The sequence below is a fragment of the Homarus americanus genome, unplaced genomic scaffold, assembly GCF_018991925.1.
Source record: "Homarus americanus isolate GMGI-L3 unplaced genomic scaffold, GMGI_Hamer_2.0 scaffold29478, whole genome shotgun sequence".
Classification (NCBI taxonomy): Eukaryota; Metazoa; Arthropoda; class Malacostraca; order Decapoda; family Nephropidae; genus Homarus; species Homarus americanus.
This window is the reverse complement of record NW_024747997.1, coordinates 1,196,448-1,211,161: the sequence shown is the minus strand read 5'-3', so window position 1 is coordinate 1,211,161 and position 14,714 is coordinate 1,196,448. Positions and strand designations below refer to the sequence as shown.

At 39.8% G+C, this 14,714-nt stretch overlaps 1 protein-coding gene across 4 annotated transcripts in view; it reads left to right on the top strand.

The window, feature by feature from the left end:
- The window catches only part of LOC121879956 (uncharacterized protein CG5098-like), a 58,596-nt gene that overhangs the window by 18,196 nt on the left and 25,686 nt on the right, over positions 1-14,714 (top strand). The window contains exons 3-4 of one of the 4 annotated variants that reach the window (XM_042386801.1): positions 10,439-10,684; positions 11,334-11,813. In XM_042386801.1, coding sequence (XP_042242735.1) covers positions 10,439-10,684; positions 11,334-11,645 — 558 coding nt within the window. In that variant the 3' untranslated portion in view covers positions 11,646-11,813. Of the gene's footprint in view, positions 1-10,438; positions 10,685-11,329; positions 11,814-14,714 lie in introns of those variants that run through there. The other 3 variants (XM_042386799.1, XM_042386803.1, XM_042386802.1) reach the window with 3 other exon arrangements.

Sequence of the window (14,714 nt, the reverse complement as noted above, 5' to 3'; positions counted from 1 at the left end):
GTACACTTTGCAAGTTTAAGAAAGGCTGGGAAGAAGATGCTTGGAGATACCTTAATGCTCCGAGACAGAGAGCATAGCACCGAGGCACAAGAGCCATATTCTGCTCGCCTTACAAAGTAGTCCGTGCTGGTTCACAACGTTAAGGCAGCATTATAATTAATTGGGTGGATCGTAAAACAACATTCCCAGAATCATGGGCATCTAAAGGATAGGAACGTCATAATAAAGCAACATTATCTGGGAGAACATTAAGCAATGACTTACTGGTGTGGCAGTATACAGCACAGTATTTTAGTTATTGATGTTCGACTTTTTACAACATCCATATACTACTGCACTATTTCCAGTACATGTCTAAAAGTAAAACTTTTAATGGGAGTTAATGAATGTATCTGTTAATGAAAAGATGTAAAGTACAGAATTTAAATTTCCAGATATTTATCCACTTCATTGTTACCTTGTTTTAGTACAGTATTTATCAAATGTTGCCCTTAAGTAATAACATGTGGCTGAAGACTTAAAATGTAGCCTTTATTCTAAAACCTGTGTACTGTGTTGTATACTGTAGCCAGGTATGGGATGAATAACATTTGGAGAAAAAGAAACTGTACACAGTAGTGAAACTAGATTATTTCATAATGCACAGTACAGTACTGTGTTATAATAAAGATGATTGGTGTAATATTTGGTCACAGTTCATCATAGTACTGTGTTATAATAAAGATGATTGGTGTAATATTTGGTCACAGTATAAGTTCATCTCATACAAATTTAAGACCACCTGAGAAGATATACTGGACAGTATTATCCTTACTGTTTTAAATAAAAAGTTTTAATATTATTGGTTTTATCAGTGTTGGGCTTCATAGAGTTGTTTATCAGTGTTGGGCTTCATAGAGTTGTTTATCAGTGTTGGGCTTCATAGAGTTGTTTATCAGTGTTGGGCTTCATAGAGTTGTTTATCAGTGTTGGGCTTCATAGAGTTGTTTATCAGTGTTGGGCTTCATAGAGTTGTTTATCAGTGTTGGGCTTCATATACTGTAGTTGTTTATCAGTGTTGGGCTTCATATGATTGTTTATCAGTGTTGGGCTTCATATAGTTGTTTATCAGTGTTGGGCTTCATATAAGTTGTTTATCAGCTTCATATAGTTGTTTATCAGTGTTGGGCTTCATATAGTTGTTTATCAGTGTTGGGCTTCATATATAGTTGTTTATCAGTGTTCTTCATATAGTTGTTTATCAGTGTTGGGCTTCATATAGTTGTTTATCAGTGTTGGGCTTCATATAGTTGTTTATCAGTGTTAGGCTTCATATAGTTGTTTATCAGTGTTGGGCTTCATATAGTTGTTTATCAGTGTTAGGCTTCATATAGTTGTTTATCAGTGTTGGGCTTCATATAGTTGTTTATCAGTGTTAGGCTTCATATAGTTGTTTATCAGTGTTGGGCTTCATATAGTTGTATCAGTGTTAGGCTTCATATAGTGTTAGGCTTCATATAGTTGTTTATCAGTGTTGGGCTTCATATAGTTGTTTATCAGTGTTGGGCTTCTTTGTTTATCAGTGTTGGGCTTCATCTTCATATAGTTGTTTATCAGTGTTGGGCTTCATATAGTTGTTTATCAGTGTTGGGCTTCATATAGTTGTTTATCAGTGTTGGGCTTCATATAGTTGTTTATCAGTGTTGGGCTTCATATAGTTGTTTATCAGTGTTGGGCTTCATATAGTTGTTTATCAGTGTTGGGCTTCATATAGTTGTTTATCAGTGTTGGGCTTCATATAGTTGTTTATCAGTGTTGGGCTTCATATAGTTGTTTATCAGTGTTGGGCTTCATATAGTTGTTTATCAGTGTTGGGCTTCATATAGTTGTTTATCAGTGTTGGGCTTCATATAGTTGTTTATCAGTGTTGGGCTTCATATAGTTGTTTATCAGTGTTGGGCTTCATATAGTTGTTTATCAGTGTTGGGCTTCATGTTGTTTATCAGTGTTGGGCTTCATATGATTGTTTATCAGTGTTGGGCTTCATATAGTTGTTTATCAGTGTTGGGCTTCATATAATTGTTTATCAGTGTTGGGCTTCATATAGTTGTTTATCAGTGTTGGGCTTCATATAGTTGTTTATCAGTGTTGGGCTTCATATAGTTGTTTATCAGTGTTGGGCTTCATATAGTTGTTTATCAGTGTTGGGCTTCATATAGTTGTTTATCAGTGTTGGGCTTCATATAGTTGTTTATCAATGTACAAAAAATATATCCTTCCACAAGCAGACCATCCTCTGGGCAATGCTACACAGTATGCAAATTACTAACTATATAAGTAATATCTCCATTAGCCGGAATTCCTCAAACCAGGAATTCTATGATAGTCGAAATTGAAATATTTTCGGAAAATCGTTCCCTAAGCCGGAATTTTCTGAAAATTTCCAGCTTTGGGAATGATTTTCCGGAAAATTCTGAGAAATTTTTCCCAATGCCCAGAAAATTCTGGGGGTGGAGTATTTTTTTTTTTACGGGTTTGAGAGATGAAAATCAGGCTCATTTTCTGGGAATTCTGAGAAAAATTTTCCGGTCCCCAGAAAGTTCTGGAAAATTCCGGGGATGGGGGATATTTTTCTGGGTTCGAGATATGATGTAATGGGTAATTTCTGGAACTTCTGAGAACTTTTTTCCGTTAACCTGAAAATTCCGGGGATGGGGGACTTTTTTCTGGCTTTGATAGAGTCGCTCATTACCCGGAAATCTCTCCTTCCCGGAAGTGCTCTGCACCAATTGTTCCGGCTAACTGAGATATCACTGTACAGGCATCCCCCGCGTTACGGAAGCCCAGGATACGGAATTTGTAAATTATGACCAATAATTTCGCGTTACTGCCCGTAAATCTGCCCTTATGGAAATTGGGGTAAAATTTAACAATTTAAAAAAAAAATCACTAAATAAAATTATAATTTTTTTTAAAAATGATAATTTGTTTGGTGTGGATTTCTTGGTGTTTGCTACCGCCAAGCGTGACGTCGCCACGTGGAGTCAGTCCATTGTTTACATCCAGTGTGTGCACATGTTTCTCGCCCCAGCAGTTTGACTTAACTTTTACAAACATACAGTAAGTACAGTACAGTGCATTACCCTTACTCAAGTTGACTGGAAAGAGGCCATCAAGTGGAAGTGACCGCAGTAGTGCAAAAAGAAGCCGCAAAGGCATTACATTGGATATTAAACTTGATGTTTTAAGAAGGTATATCATAAATTATTTAATGTACTGTATTGGATGTGTTTATAAATGTTTATAGTCATTCATAAAAGTGCTTGAATTACTTTTTGGGGGCCGAAAAAAATTCCTTAGGAATGCATCTCCAGTTTTATAATGGAAGTCAATGGGAAAATAGGTTTCGCGTTTTGGAATTTCGCGATATGGTCAATTTTCCAGGGACGGAACCCATCCGTAACGCGGGGGATGCCTGGGTTGTATTTTTTCTTTAGTAGTATTTAATATTTTATATTATCAATGATACAACATACACCATAAGAGGCCGATCATATTAGAATATATAATAATAAATGTATGATAAAATGATATGAGTTATTAAGGATGTCACCCAGGTTGGTGAGTTCCGAGGTGACTAAAGAGGCCGATACGGGACTGGCAGTGTCAATCACAGATGTTGCACATGTGGGGGCTACATCTAGTGCGGGAGGGGAAGTGGCAATGTCTTTTCGGCGTTGGCGCTTGTCTGCCTCGTTATGCAGTTGGGTTAACTCGAAAGTATTGACACCTTCTTGTATGTTACGGTGTGGAGTATCGTCTCCCAGGTGAGTGGGTCGATTTTGCACTTTTTCAGTTGCCCGCCAGCGTTATGTTTACTATTCGTTAGGTGAGTGTAAAGTAGCTATTTTGGCAGTTTACTGTCATTCATGCGGGTAACATGGCCAGTCCAGCATAGTTGTTCATGGATAATGGTAACCTCGATGCCTCTACAGTTGGTGTCAGCAAGAATACTGGCATTTGTTCTCTTGCCTTCCCAGTGAACAAGCAGGATGGATAGTAGACTACGTTGGTGAAAGTTTTCAAGTGCGTTGAGATGCCTCCTGGTTGTGACCCATGTCTCGCTGCCATATAGCAGGTTGGGGAGGACAATTGCTCGATATACGTCTTAATTTTGTAGGTAATTTCAGCTCCCTACAGCTGAAGACATGGTTTCGGAGTCTACCAATGTTTTGAGATGCACATCTGATCCGATGATGAATCTCTTCATCAATGTCTGCGGTGGTGGACGGGTGGGAGCAGAGATACTGAAAGTGAGTAACATTGGAGAGGGTAGTACCGTTAAGCTGGATGGATGGTGGAGGTGTGGCTGAACCAAGGGCAGGTTGAAAGAGAATCTGAGTCTTACATTCCTTCACTTCAAGGACGAAGTGTGAATACCCATATGCGTAGGTGTTCAGGGTCTCCCATAGGTCGCATTCAGTGTGAGCGACAAGGGTGAGGTCATCTGCATACTGAAGTTCAATAATGGAAGTTGCCGACACCTTTGTTCCTGCATGGAGTGGTGTTATGTTAAAAAGATCCTTCATCCAGTACTCGATGTTCACCCTGCCGGCTAAATTGGCCCTGGCACGAATAAGGAAGGCAGCCAAGAAAATGGAAAAGAGAGTTGGTGCCAGTACACACCCTGTTTATCCCCCGTTTGGATGGGGAAGAACTCGGACTGGGTGCCATTGTGTAAGACACTGCTGTTCATGCCATCGTGGAGTGCCTCACAATGGCGATGAATTTTGGTGAGCAGCCAAAGCGGCGGAGGGTCCACCAGAGGGCTTCCCTGTTGACCGAATCAAAGGCCTTGGTTAGGTCGATGAAAGCCATGAACAGGTTACGACGCTGTTCTCAGCACTTTTCCTGTATCTAAAGCAGCACGTTTATCATCGATGAGTACATTTATTGCTGGGTCATTTTTATCAAACCAGTCCTGGTGTATTCTTTCGATCTGACCTAGGATCTCTCTGCAGGTTTTTGTCATGACAGTGTCGAGAATATCCCATTCGACACACACACACAGTGAGGGTCTTGTTGTGTGACTGCCTGGTGGTAAACCCTTCTGGTTCTTAACCAAAAACACCTGTAATAACTTCTGCACTCCCTCTTTTCCTCCTCTCTTCCGACCTTATGACTATAGCCAACTCTTCCATTGATTAAAGCCAATCTCTTTGGCACCTTATTCTCCTCTAACTCCACCTTAGATGATTCCAACTCTATCCCTCCTACTCCTGCTCTTCCTACTGAACCTATGCACTTTCCTATAATCTCCACTCGTAGGGTTACTGGTGTGTTATCCAGGTTGGATGTGAGTAAGGCGCATGGACTGGACAGAATACCCCCTTGTGTTCCGAGGGAGTGTGCTGAAATTCTAGCCCGTGTTTGGTCACCTCTTTCGCCTTTGCCTAAAAACCCAAACTTTTCCTTCTTCTTGGAAGCATGACTCGGTTCAGCCCATCCCAAAGAAGGGTGCTATCCCCATCCCTCTACCTATCCCCTATTGCCTTAACTTCATCCCTCTCTAAGATTTTTTAAACTATCTTAAACTCTCATTTTCTCCGTCACCTAGAGCACCTTTTTCTTTTGTCGGATCACCAGTATGGCTTTTGCCAGACGAGATCTACTGGTGATCTGCTGTCCTACTGCACCCGTCTTTGGTCATCCTCTCTTACGGATTATGGGGAAACTTTCGTCGTGGCCCTCGACATCTCCAAAGCATTTGATAGTGTATGGCACAAATCTTTGCTTTCTAAACTTCCCTCTTATGGTTTCTCTCCCCCACTTTGTTTTCTAATCTCTATCTTCCTTGAGAACCGATCCATGGCAGTTGGTGTCGAGGGATCGATCTCTCGCTCTTTCTCTACCAATAGTGGTGTCCCACAGGGCTTTTGTTCTTTCACCTACTCTCTTCCTTCTTTTTATCAATGACTTACTTCACACTACTACTAATTCTATCCATTCTTATGCTGATGATTCTACTCTTCACTCTTCTTCACACGTTTCCCTTCTCTCTAATTCTCAAACTAGATCTGTTTCTAGAGCTGATATCATTTCATCTATCAATATAGATCTGTGCAGCATCTCCGAATGAGAGGGTAGAAACTTGGTTAAATTCAATAGCAATAAAACAGTATTTGCCAATTACACTTTCCTAATTAGATGATCTCCCACCAATCGATCTCCCACCAATCACATTTCAGGATGCAATCATTCTGACAAATTCTATAATAGATATGTTACGCCTCACCATTTCCTCTAATATGTCATGGAAGCCACACATACACACCATTGCCAAAGCTGCCTTCCGAAAGATGGTAATGCTGTACAGATGCCGTAGCTACTTCACTCCTGAGCAGTTGGTTCAAGTTTATAAAGGATTCATTTGTCCTAACTTGGAGTACTGTACTGTACTGCTCTCATATCTGGGGTGGCTCTTCTTCTGTCCAGGGCATTTCGTCTTTTTGACTCTCCTCCTTTAGTTGATAATCTCTCTTCCCTTTCTCTTTGCCACAATGTTGCTTCACTCTCTCTCTTTTACAGGTACTTAAACGGGCAATGTTCGGTGGATTTGGCTTCCTGTGTACTGCCGGCAAGGCCTTGGGCTTGTAACACTCGTCTTGCTCGCGGTGCCCACCGTTTCTGTGTGGATGTGGGTCACACTATAATAACCCATTATAGTACATCCTTCTTTCCTCACACAGCCAAACTGTGGAATGCTCTGCCTTCTTCTGTATTTCAATACTCATACAATCTGTCTCACTTTAAAAAGCTGGTTTTCTAGCATCTTCGTGGTGAAGATTAATACAGTACTGTATAATATTTTTCTTTTCAATTTTTAATTTCTTATTCCAATTTTTTGCCTCCTAGGCCCCTTTGTGGGTCGATGACCTGTGCCCGGGTGGGCTATTCCCCGTAAAACATCGTTTATATAGAGTGGAATATTTGTTAAAGATGTACGTTTTTCTGAGACAAATTTGTGAGGTCAGCCTGTAGCACTGTGCGTTGTAGGATTTATTGGGAGATCCTAAGAGTTAGATTCAACTAACTGGAAATACTGTTTATCCGGCACCTCTCAATACTCATAGGTGCCATTTAACTGGGATTCTACTGTAATTAATACAAAACTAAGTAGAGTATTATACTGTAGATAAAACAGGAAGACATTGTTTGAGAACAATGTATGGTAAACTTCTGAAATACGTAACAGACAAATAAATACTGTATAATATGGCGGATTAGACGACCTTCGGATAAGTCGAAGCCCAAATTTCATTCTAAATTTCAGGGTTTTAGCTCATATCTGTGGTATAAGATAACTCCTCAAGCTATCAAACAACCTGTGGTAAAGTTATGTCAATGACCACCAATATGGTGATGTATTTAATGTATTAAATACTCTGAATGTTTAATGTATTACCAGTAAATAATTTGAATTATGTTATGAGAGAGGCATATAATAAGGTAAATACCATGTGTATGACTATGTACATACCTACGTGTCGTGGTGATGCAGTCAACCGGATTCTCATTGGGACCCTACGACGACAACGAGACTCAGGATGTGTTTGATGAGCTCTGTGCTTCAGACGATGAAGCTGGTGAATTTTTAATGTATGTGATTTTTTTATATTTTACAATGCTTTCATTGGTTTAACACCATATCGGTATATGGATTTTAGTGAGAAATACAAATTGTAAACACTACAACGGCTGTTTCAAGATTGACGACCACGGCTACCTTCGCTGACTCACATCATTAAGGTAATTTGTATGGAATTTTGAGATCACTTTTTGTATTTTGATTTTTGTATCTGGCCTATAAGACGGCCCCTGATTTTGGGGTGGGTTTTTTTATGATTTGAGTCTCGTCTTATCTGCCAAAATATACAGTAAATTATTCATACTTGGATGATTATTGTCCACTCAGGATATGGGAGAGCATACATGTGTACAAAGGGGACCATCACTTCTTCCAATATCTCCAGAGACTGTACTGGTCGATGGTAAATTGCTCTGTGATTCCAGTCACTTCACCCATGCTGCACAATTGCATCCATACATGACATGCTCATTGTGTGTTACCTCCTAGGTGTTTTGGCGTGCACATTGTGTGTTATTTGATCACCTACCGTGGGTGGTAGACGTAAATATTTTTTTTTTCCTCCTTTAACCCGGCCCAGTAATCAAGACCCTCATTCTCATGTTGTACAAATTCAAGAATTGCCCGTCGATGATTATCTTCTCATTTTCCTGTTTTTGCCGGAGTCCTGTGGTGAACCCCTACCTCTTGAAGCTTGTTTCAAATAGTTCCAGGTGAAATGTCCAGTTACAATCAATCTCTCGAGGCAGTTTGCATGTATAATTGGTTGCTGTCTACTTCCAAAAGTCGTCTGTATTCTTCCAGTTCCCGTCACACCTTGGTTGGTCTCGAAAATTCCCCAACTCTTCCCATCCATCACCAAAGTCTGACCATGGTCTTGGAAACTCCAAGTTCTCTAGCTATGCCAGCAATTGAAAGACCGTACAGTATTGTCTTTTGCCAACAATTCTTCCCTTTGTTCAAAACCTTTCCTCTTGAGGATTCATGCTGAAGGTGTGTACAGTGGGAGCTGGAGAATGAGGTCAAAGTGGTGGATGTTGTGCTGAAGGAAATTAGTAAAATATCCCCACCCTTCCTGCGGGCTTTTGTTAGTTAATTCTGGCAAATGCCAGACAATTTTATTGTGGTTAACGCCAGATGATTATATTCTGGTTGGTGCCAGACGATTATATTCTGATTAGTGCCAGACGATTTTACTAGCATAGGAAGACCGCTGCCCCCTAAATGGCTAATGACTTTATTAAGGTTTACTGTCTACATTTCATTTACTTTAGATTGTATAATAAAAAATATGGGCACATAGATGCTTATATAGGAGTACAGTAAAGCCTCCGATAACGATGGTTCTACTAACGATGATTCATATTTAACACCCTGGTTAATTTAGGACCCAATTCAATTTACGCCATTATTTTCTTCGTACTTACAACGAAATTAGAAGAAAAAAAAAAATTTTTTCGCTTAATGCGGTTTCACTTAACGCGATTTCGCATTGGGTCGCCCTTTGACAGTCTTCTAAAGAGTTTCCCACAATCAGCCAATAGTCTAGACAAGCAAAAGTTCTCATGCCCTCCGTCGCAAGGATCTCCTTGGGGATGTTTGCCAGTTTTGTAAACGCTTTTGGCGCAATTGTCACAGACCGAATGGCATTACTGTGAATTGATAACTTACATCCCCCACTGAACACTAGAAACTTTCTGTATCTGGGAGCAATAGGCACATGATAATAGGCATCCTCCAGATCCACCCAACTGTCTGGCTTCAATGGGAGGGAGTGGTCGCTGATGTGGTGGAATAAGATCTTCCACCTCTGAACAAACGGCCACTCCTACTACGTCTCAAAATGTTTCCTCCTCTAAAGTTTCCTCTAGGTTGATGACTGAACCTAGCAGCTGCTCCTGTTCCCCTGTTAGACCTTCCACTTTGAAATTTCCGAAAGGTCTGATAACTTCTGGGAACAATTTCACGAGTGATTGCTTTATTTGTCAACTCTCAAATTGCAAGGATGAGTTACAATTACATGGATTGAATTGCCAAAATCTGTGGTTTAATTGGCACAGAATTGAAAACACACCAAACCAAGAATTAAGGGAGCACAATGCATATGGTTGATGCATGGTCAGTCCACTTAAAGTATTTGCATCATTAACTAGACATCCTGTTTGCTATACTGTATTGTACTAGCATAATGTCACTGCCGCTTAAGCAAGTTGCTCCTAACGAGAAAGCAAGATGCCATATTCTGTACTGTATTTTGGAATCCAATTTATAAACATTCCCCGACTTGAGAGTGGGGAGTCCGCCACATCACTTGGAAGCACCTACGAAGTCCTGGTGGTGTTCATGATGGTGGGTGGGCAGGAGCATCCAAGATTATTTATTTTATACTGTCCTTCCATACTAATGAATACGTACTCCTGTTTTATGGTGTGGTAATACAGCGTACACTACACTACACTATATAAGCTTGTGTATTTAAAGGCATGCCATTTTTCTAGGAACAAATGAATATTGGAAATTTTAGTAAATTATAAACTACAGTACTGTGTGTATCACCCATATGTACTGTAATGTCATTGGTGAAACACACAAGAAATAAATTACTATGTAAAAAATCATTGTGGTGGGCTGCAGGGAATGAATTATATTACATTACTGTACAGCATTGATTTGAATCCTTTTAATTGTACAGTATTTATTTTCAAAATCTTAATTTTAATGGTCATACTGTACAATATATAGAGCTGAAAAAAGAAGTCTACTATTTAATTCATGGAACTATGTTAATAATTTAGTGTTTGTTTATTGTAGGGTCGTCCTGCAGCTAAGGAGGGTGGACCCCAGCAAACACCTGATCATCCAAATTCTAGTAACAGTAGTGTGAAAGAAATTACAAGTGAAAGTACTCCAACCACCTCTACTACTCCGGCCGTGACAAGACCTCCAGGGACGGAATGCTGGGTGCACGAAGCTTGTTTACTTTGGGCCCCAGGAGTTCATGTTAGTAATAGCAAGCTGTGTGGATTGGAAGAGGCAGTTATCCATGCTCAGGACAGTGTAAGTAGGAGAAGTTTACCTGGTGTTGGTCATGTAGTCTTGCCAAGCCTTTAATTTGTGTTTAAGAGCAATTTACTTGTATGGTTCTCGCATCAACAAGGCTGTTTTTGGGCATGATCAGGCTGTGCATATTATGTAGAACATATATACAGGGTGTTTCAGATGGTATATGTTTCATAATTTGGGGATGTATTCCTGAGACATACATGAGGATAAATGACTCAATGATGATAAGTGTCAATACCCGATAGTTTCGGAATTATCACATAAAATTGCCTAGGGGAGAACTGCAACACATTTATGGATGATTTAAAACATAACATATCTAAGTCCTGTTTAAAGTAAGTAGTGACAGCTGAGTGGGTCTGTTGACAATCCACAGTAACACGTACATCTCATCAGGTACGATTTGCAATCAATGTTTGGGCTGTAATTATTGGTGATCGCCTTATTGGCCTGTATCTGCTACCCCAGTAACTGACAGGTGAAACATACACACGTTTTCTTGAGGACACTTTGTCAGTGATGATTGAGGATGAGCCCAACAGGATACATCAACAAAACAACTGTGGTACAGGCATGATGGTGCCCCAGCTCATTTTGCTCAAGTAACAACGAATTCCTAAATGTTGGGTATCCCGGCAGGTAGATAGGGCGTGGCAGCCCTGTTTCATGGCCACCTCGATCACCTGACTTAAATGCCCTTGACTTGTACTTGTGGGGTCACGTAAAAGGCAAAGTGTATGCTACAGAGGCCCCGACTCGTGAGGAATTGTGGCGCCGAGTGCAAGACAGTGCCACAATCATTCACAACACCCCTGGAGTCTTCCAACATTTACAACAGTCATTTTGTGACAGGCTGAAGCCTGCATTCAGGAAGAGGGCTGGAACTTTGAACATTTACTGTAATATCCTTATCAGATTGCATATGCTTGTAAATAAATTGTACTTGCAACACTGAATATTTCATTTATACTCTGTAGATTTTATCACATTGTAACCCCAACTGTCATGTTATAACTCCAAAACTGTGGAGCTTTTAACACAATGGTCAGGAAATCATTTATCCTTATGTATGTCAAAGGGATGCACCCCCATTATTATGAAACATATTTCTGAAACACCCTGTATGCACTGTATATTTGTCCCAGACAAGTGACTTGAAATTTACTTGCCCTGACAAATTTTGGAAGAAATTTGCTTGCCCATTTTTTTTTTAATAAACATTTTAAAATGTCAAATATACTGTGTATCAACTCATACATCACTGTGTCCATCTAAATGTCTTTTACCCTCACCCTTCTCCATCCAGTGGCAGTTGAAGAACCCGGTCAATTTTCCTTACTTTTTATTCATGTCAAGGTTTTCACTTAAATTTGTATCACAACTCTGCTTGGAGCCTTACACACCAATCAGTGGGAGCTTTTATATAGATTTTCAGGTTGAAGTCATTGTGAGAATAGACCAATAGAAATAGGAGGTATCACGTCACTGAGGCTGTAGCACACACCTATCATGTCAGGTCATTTTGGGAAAAGAAAGTCGAGGGTCAGCTAAATTGTGATGTCACATTGCGGTGTCAGGTCAAGTACACACACAGCTCTCCCCCCTCTTATCACCGTACTGGTTGACAGACCTCAGTTTAAATATGTGGGGTCACACAACAGCTGACAAATTCCTGTCTAGGTATTTTCCTCTCAAAATATTATCCTGTCCACCAGGCAAGTGTTGTGTGAGTTGACATGAAAAATCACCTGTTTAGCCCCCAAATCTGAGCATGTCTGGGTTGCCAGGCACTGCTAATCTGCACATCCTGGGTGTAACCTTAAAATCACTTTATCTTGGTCATTGTCATCATCATCTTCGCTATATTTAAAAAAAAACTTAAGTTCTTGTAGGATGGTCCATAGTCTTTGTGACGATTGACCGTCTCATAAAATTGCGAGTGTGTTATAACGCGGTAGAAAAATTTTGCATAATGATTTGATATGATAAATGAAGCTGTAATCACATGTTTATAGTAAGAAGTTAATAAAGTGATATCCCTGTTAGCTGAAATAATTGGTGCAGAGCTCTTCTGGGAATGAGCGATTTCTAGGTAAAGAGACGACTTTCTCAACCCAGAAAAGTCTCGCATCCCTGAATTTTTCCAGGTACGGTAAAGCCTCGAGTTATGGTGGTAACGTGTCCCCCAATATTGTCGTGTAAGGTGAATCGTCGTATTGTGAATCATTAATTACCATTAAAATAAAGCGGCTAAAATGAGATGCACCTCTTTTGTGTGGCTTTTTGCCCCCTTTCCCCCTAAACAGTGAAATTAATGGAAAAGAGAAACAAAATACAGGTACTATACACCAATTCCTAATTAACGTCTTTGTTAGGTTCCCGAAAACCACGACTTTAAGTGAAACCAATTTTACCATAGACACAACGCTATAAATAGGGGTTATGTGCTTCAGGTACGTTTATGGTAAAAAATTTCAAATTCAGTCACTGAATAAAGACCAAAAACAACACTACAGTCATTCCTTGGTTATAGTGCACTTGGTTATTGCATTTTTTGTTATCACGTCTCCATCAAAATCTGCACACCTGCTGTTATAGCGCATTTTTCAAGCCAAAATTTCTTTTTCATGCAGTTGCCTCCAGGTGTTTTTACCCATTTGCTTCACCTACATCTATTGAGGATAAAATTTTTCACCTACAAATTGACAATAAAACATTTGCTGTAATCAGATATATCTAAGTTGCCTCAACAATTGCAACCCCATTTTCAATTTCAAATTTTGGGTCATTACTAAGGAATAACGAAGTCTCGGGTGCACTCTAAGATTGAGAGAAAACGTATGACTCAGGTGTCCTGAAGCGTTGAGAAAATGGACTCCTCAGACGGTGGACTCAAATAAAGAAAGCATAGCTACATGTTTTGTGGACTACAGTATTAAGCGTACCCTTTTCATCACTTTGTAATAAACCTAGCCATTCCTATGTGTGTTTCTGATACTTACCATAACACTATACTGTATATACCTGTATATTTAGTGGGTCTCAATAGTCGTAAAATGGGAAAATTGGGGTTGGGTCTTGGGTGCCTGGAACCAATTAGAATAAATCCCATGGGTTCTGTACTTTCGTTATCATGCACTAAACGCGGTCCCAATTAGGCGTGATAACCAAGGGATAACTGTACTATACGGGGTATTCTTAATGTAAATAAATGTGTACTATGCATACAAATAAGATTAATAAACACAAATAAGATAATATTTACTTGATGCAGTAGTGGACGGGAAGGCTACTGGGGCCCCACTTCCACCTCATCATCAGAAGATAATCTGGGTGATCATCATCATCCCTGGAGGTGTGCTTGAGTAAATCAATGTCCATTTCAAATCCCTCAAATGTGTCGTGAGAAATGGCCGAGGTGCTCGGTATTGCCTCAGGATGGGGTGGTGTTGCTGGTACTGGATCTTGTTGTTTTTCTTTTGTTCAGATGGGCATTTAAAAACATGTCCAATGTTAGCTGACGTACATTCTTTTTTTCTGTTTGTACAATTCCCTGTAACAGTTGTATCCACGTGTTATTATTCTATTGGCTTGTGAACTTCTTTCTCTTTGAGTGTCCTTTTCAGTGAGAATTGTCATAGCTTTTTCCAAATACTTACTTAAAAGCTTCAGACAAATTATTTGTTGATAAGGATCATGCTGATAATGCCTCATCACTTTCATCATTCTCTTGCTCAGCTGCTCGTTGTTGTTCCATTTGCACAAGATCATTATTTGATAATTCTTCACCATATGATTCAAGTAACTCCACTACATCTTCTACTTCTACCTCATTTAATCCAGCTTGCTGTACCAATCCAGCAATCTTTTCATGAACTTTGTTTACTGGCTGGTCAAATCCATTGAAGTCACCAAAACATTCTTGCCAGATTTTACTCCAAACACAATTCATTGTTGTTTCCACTTCCTGCCATGCTTCAGACAGATTGTTGATAGCTTTTATGGTGTAATAGTCACACCAAAA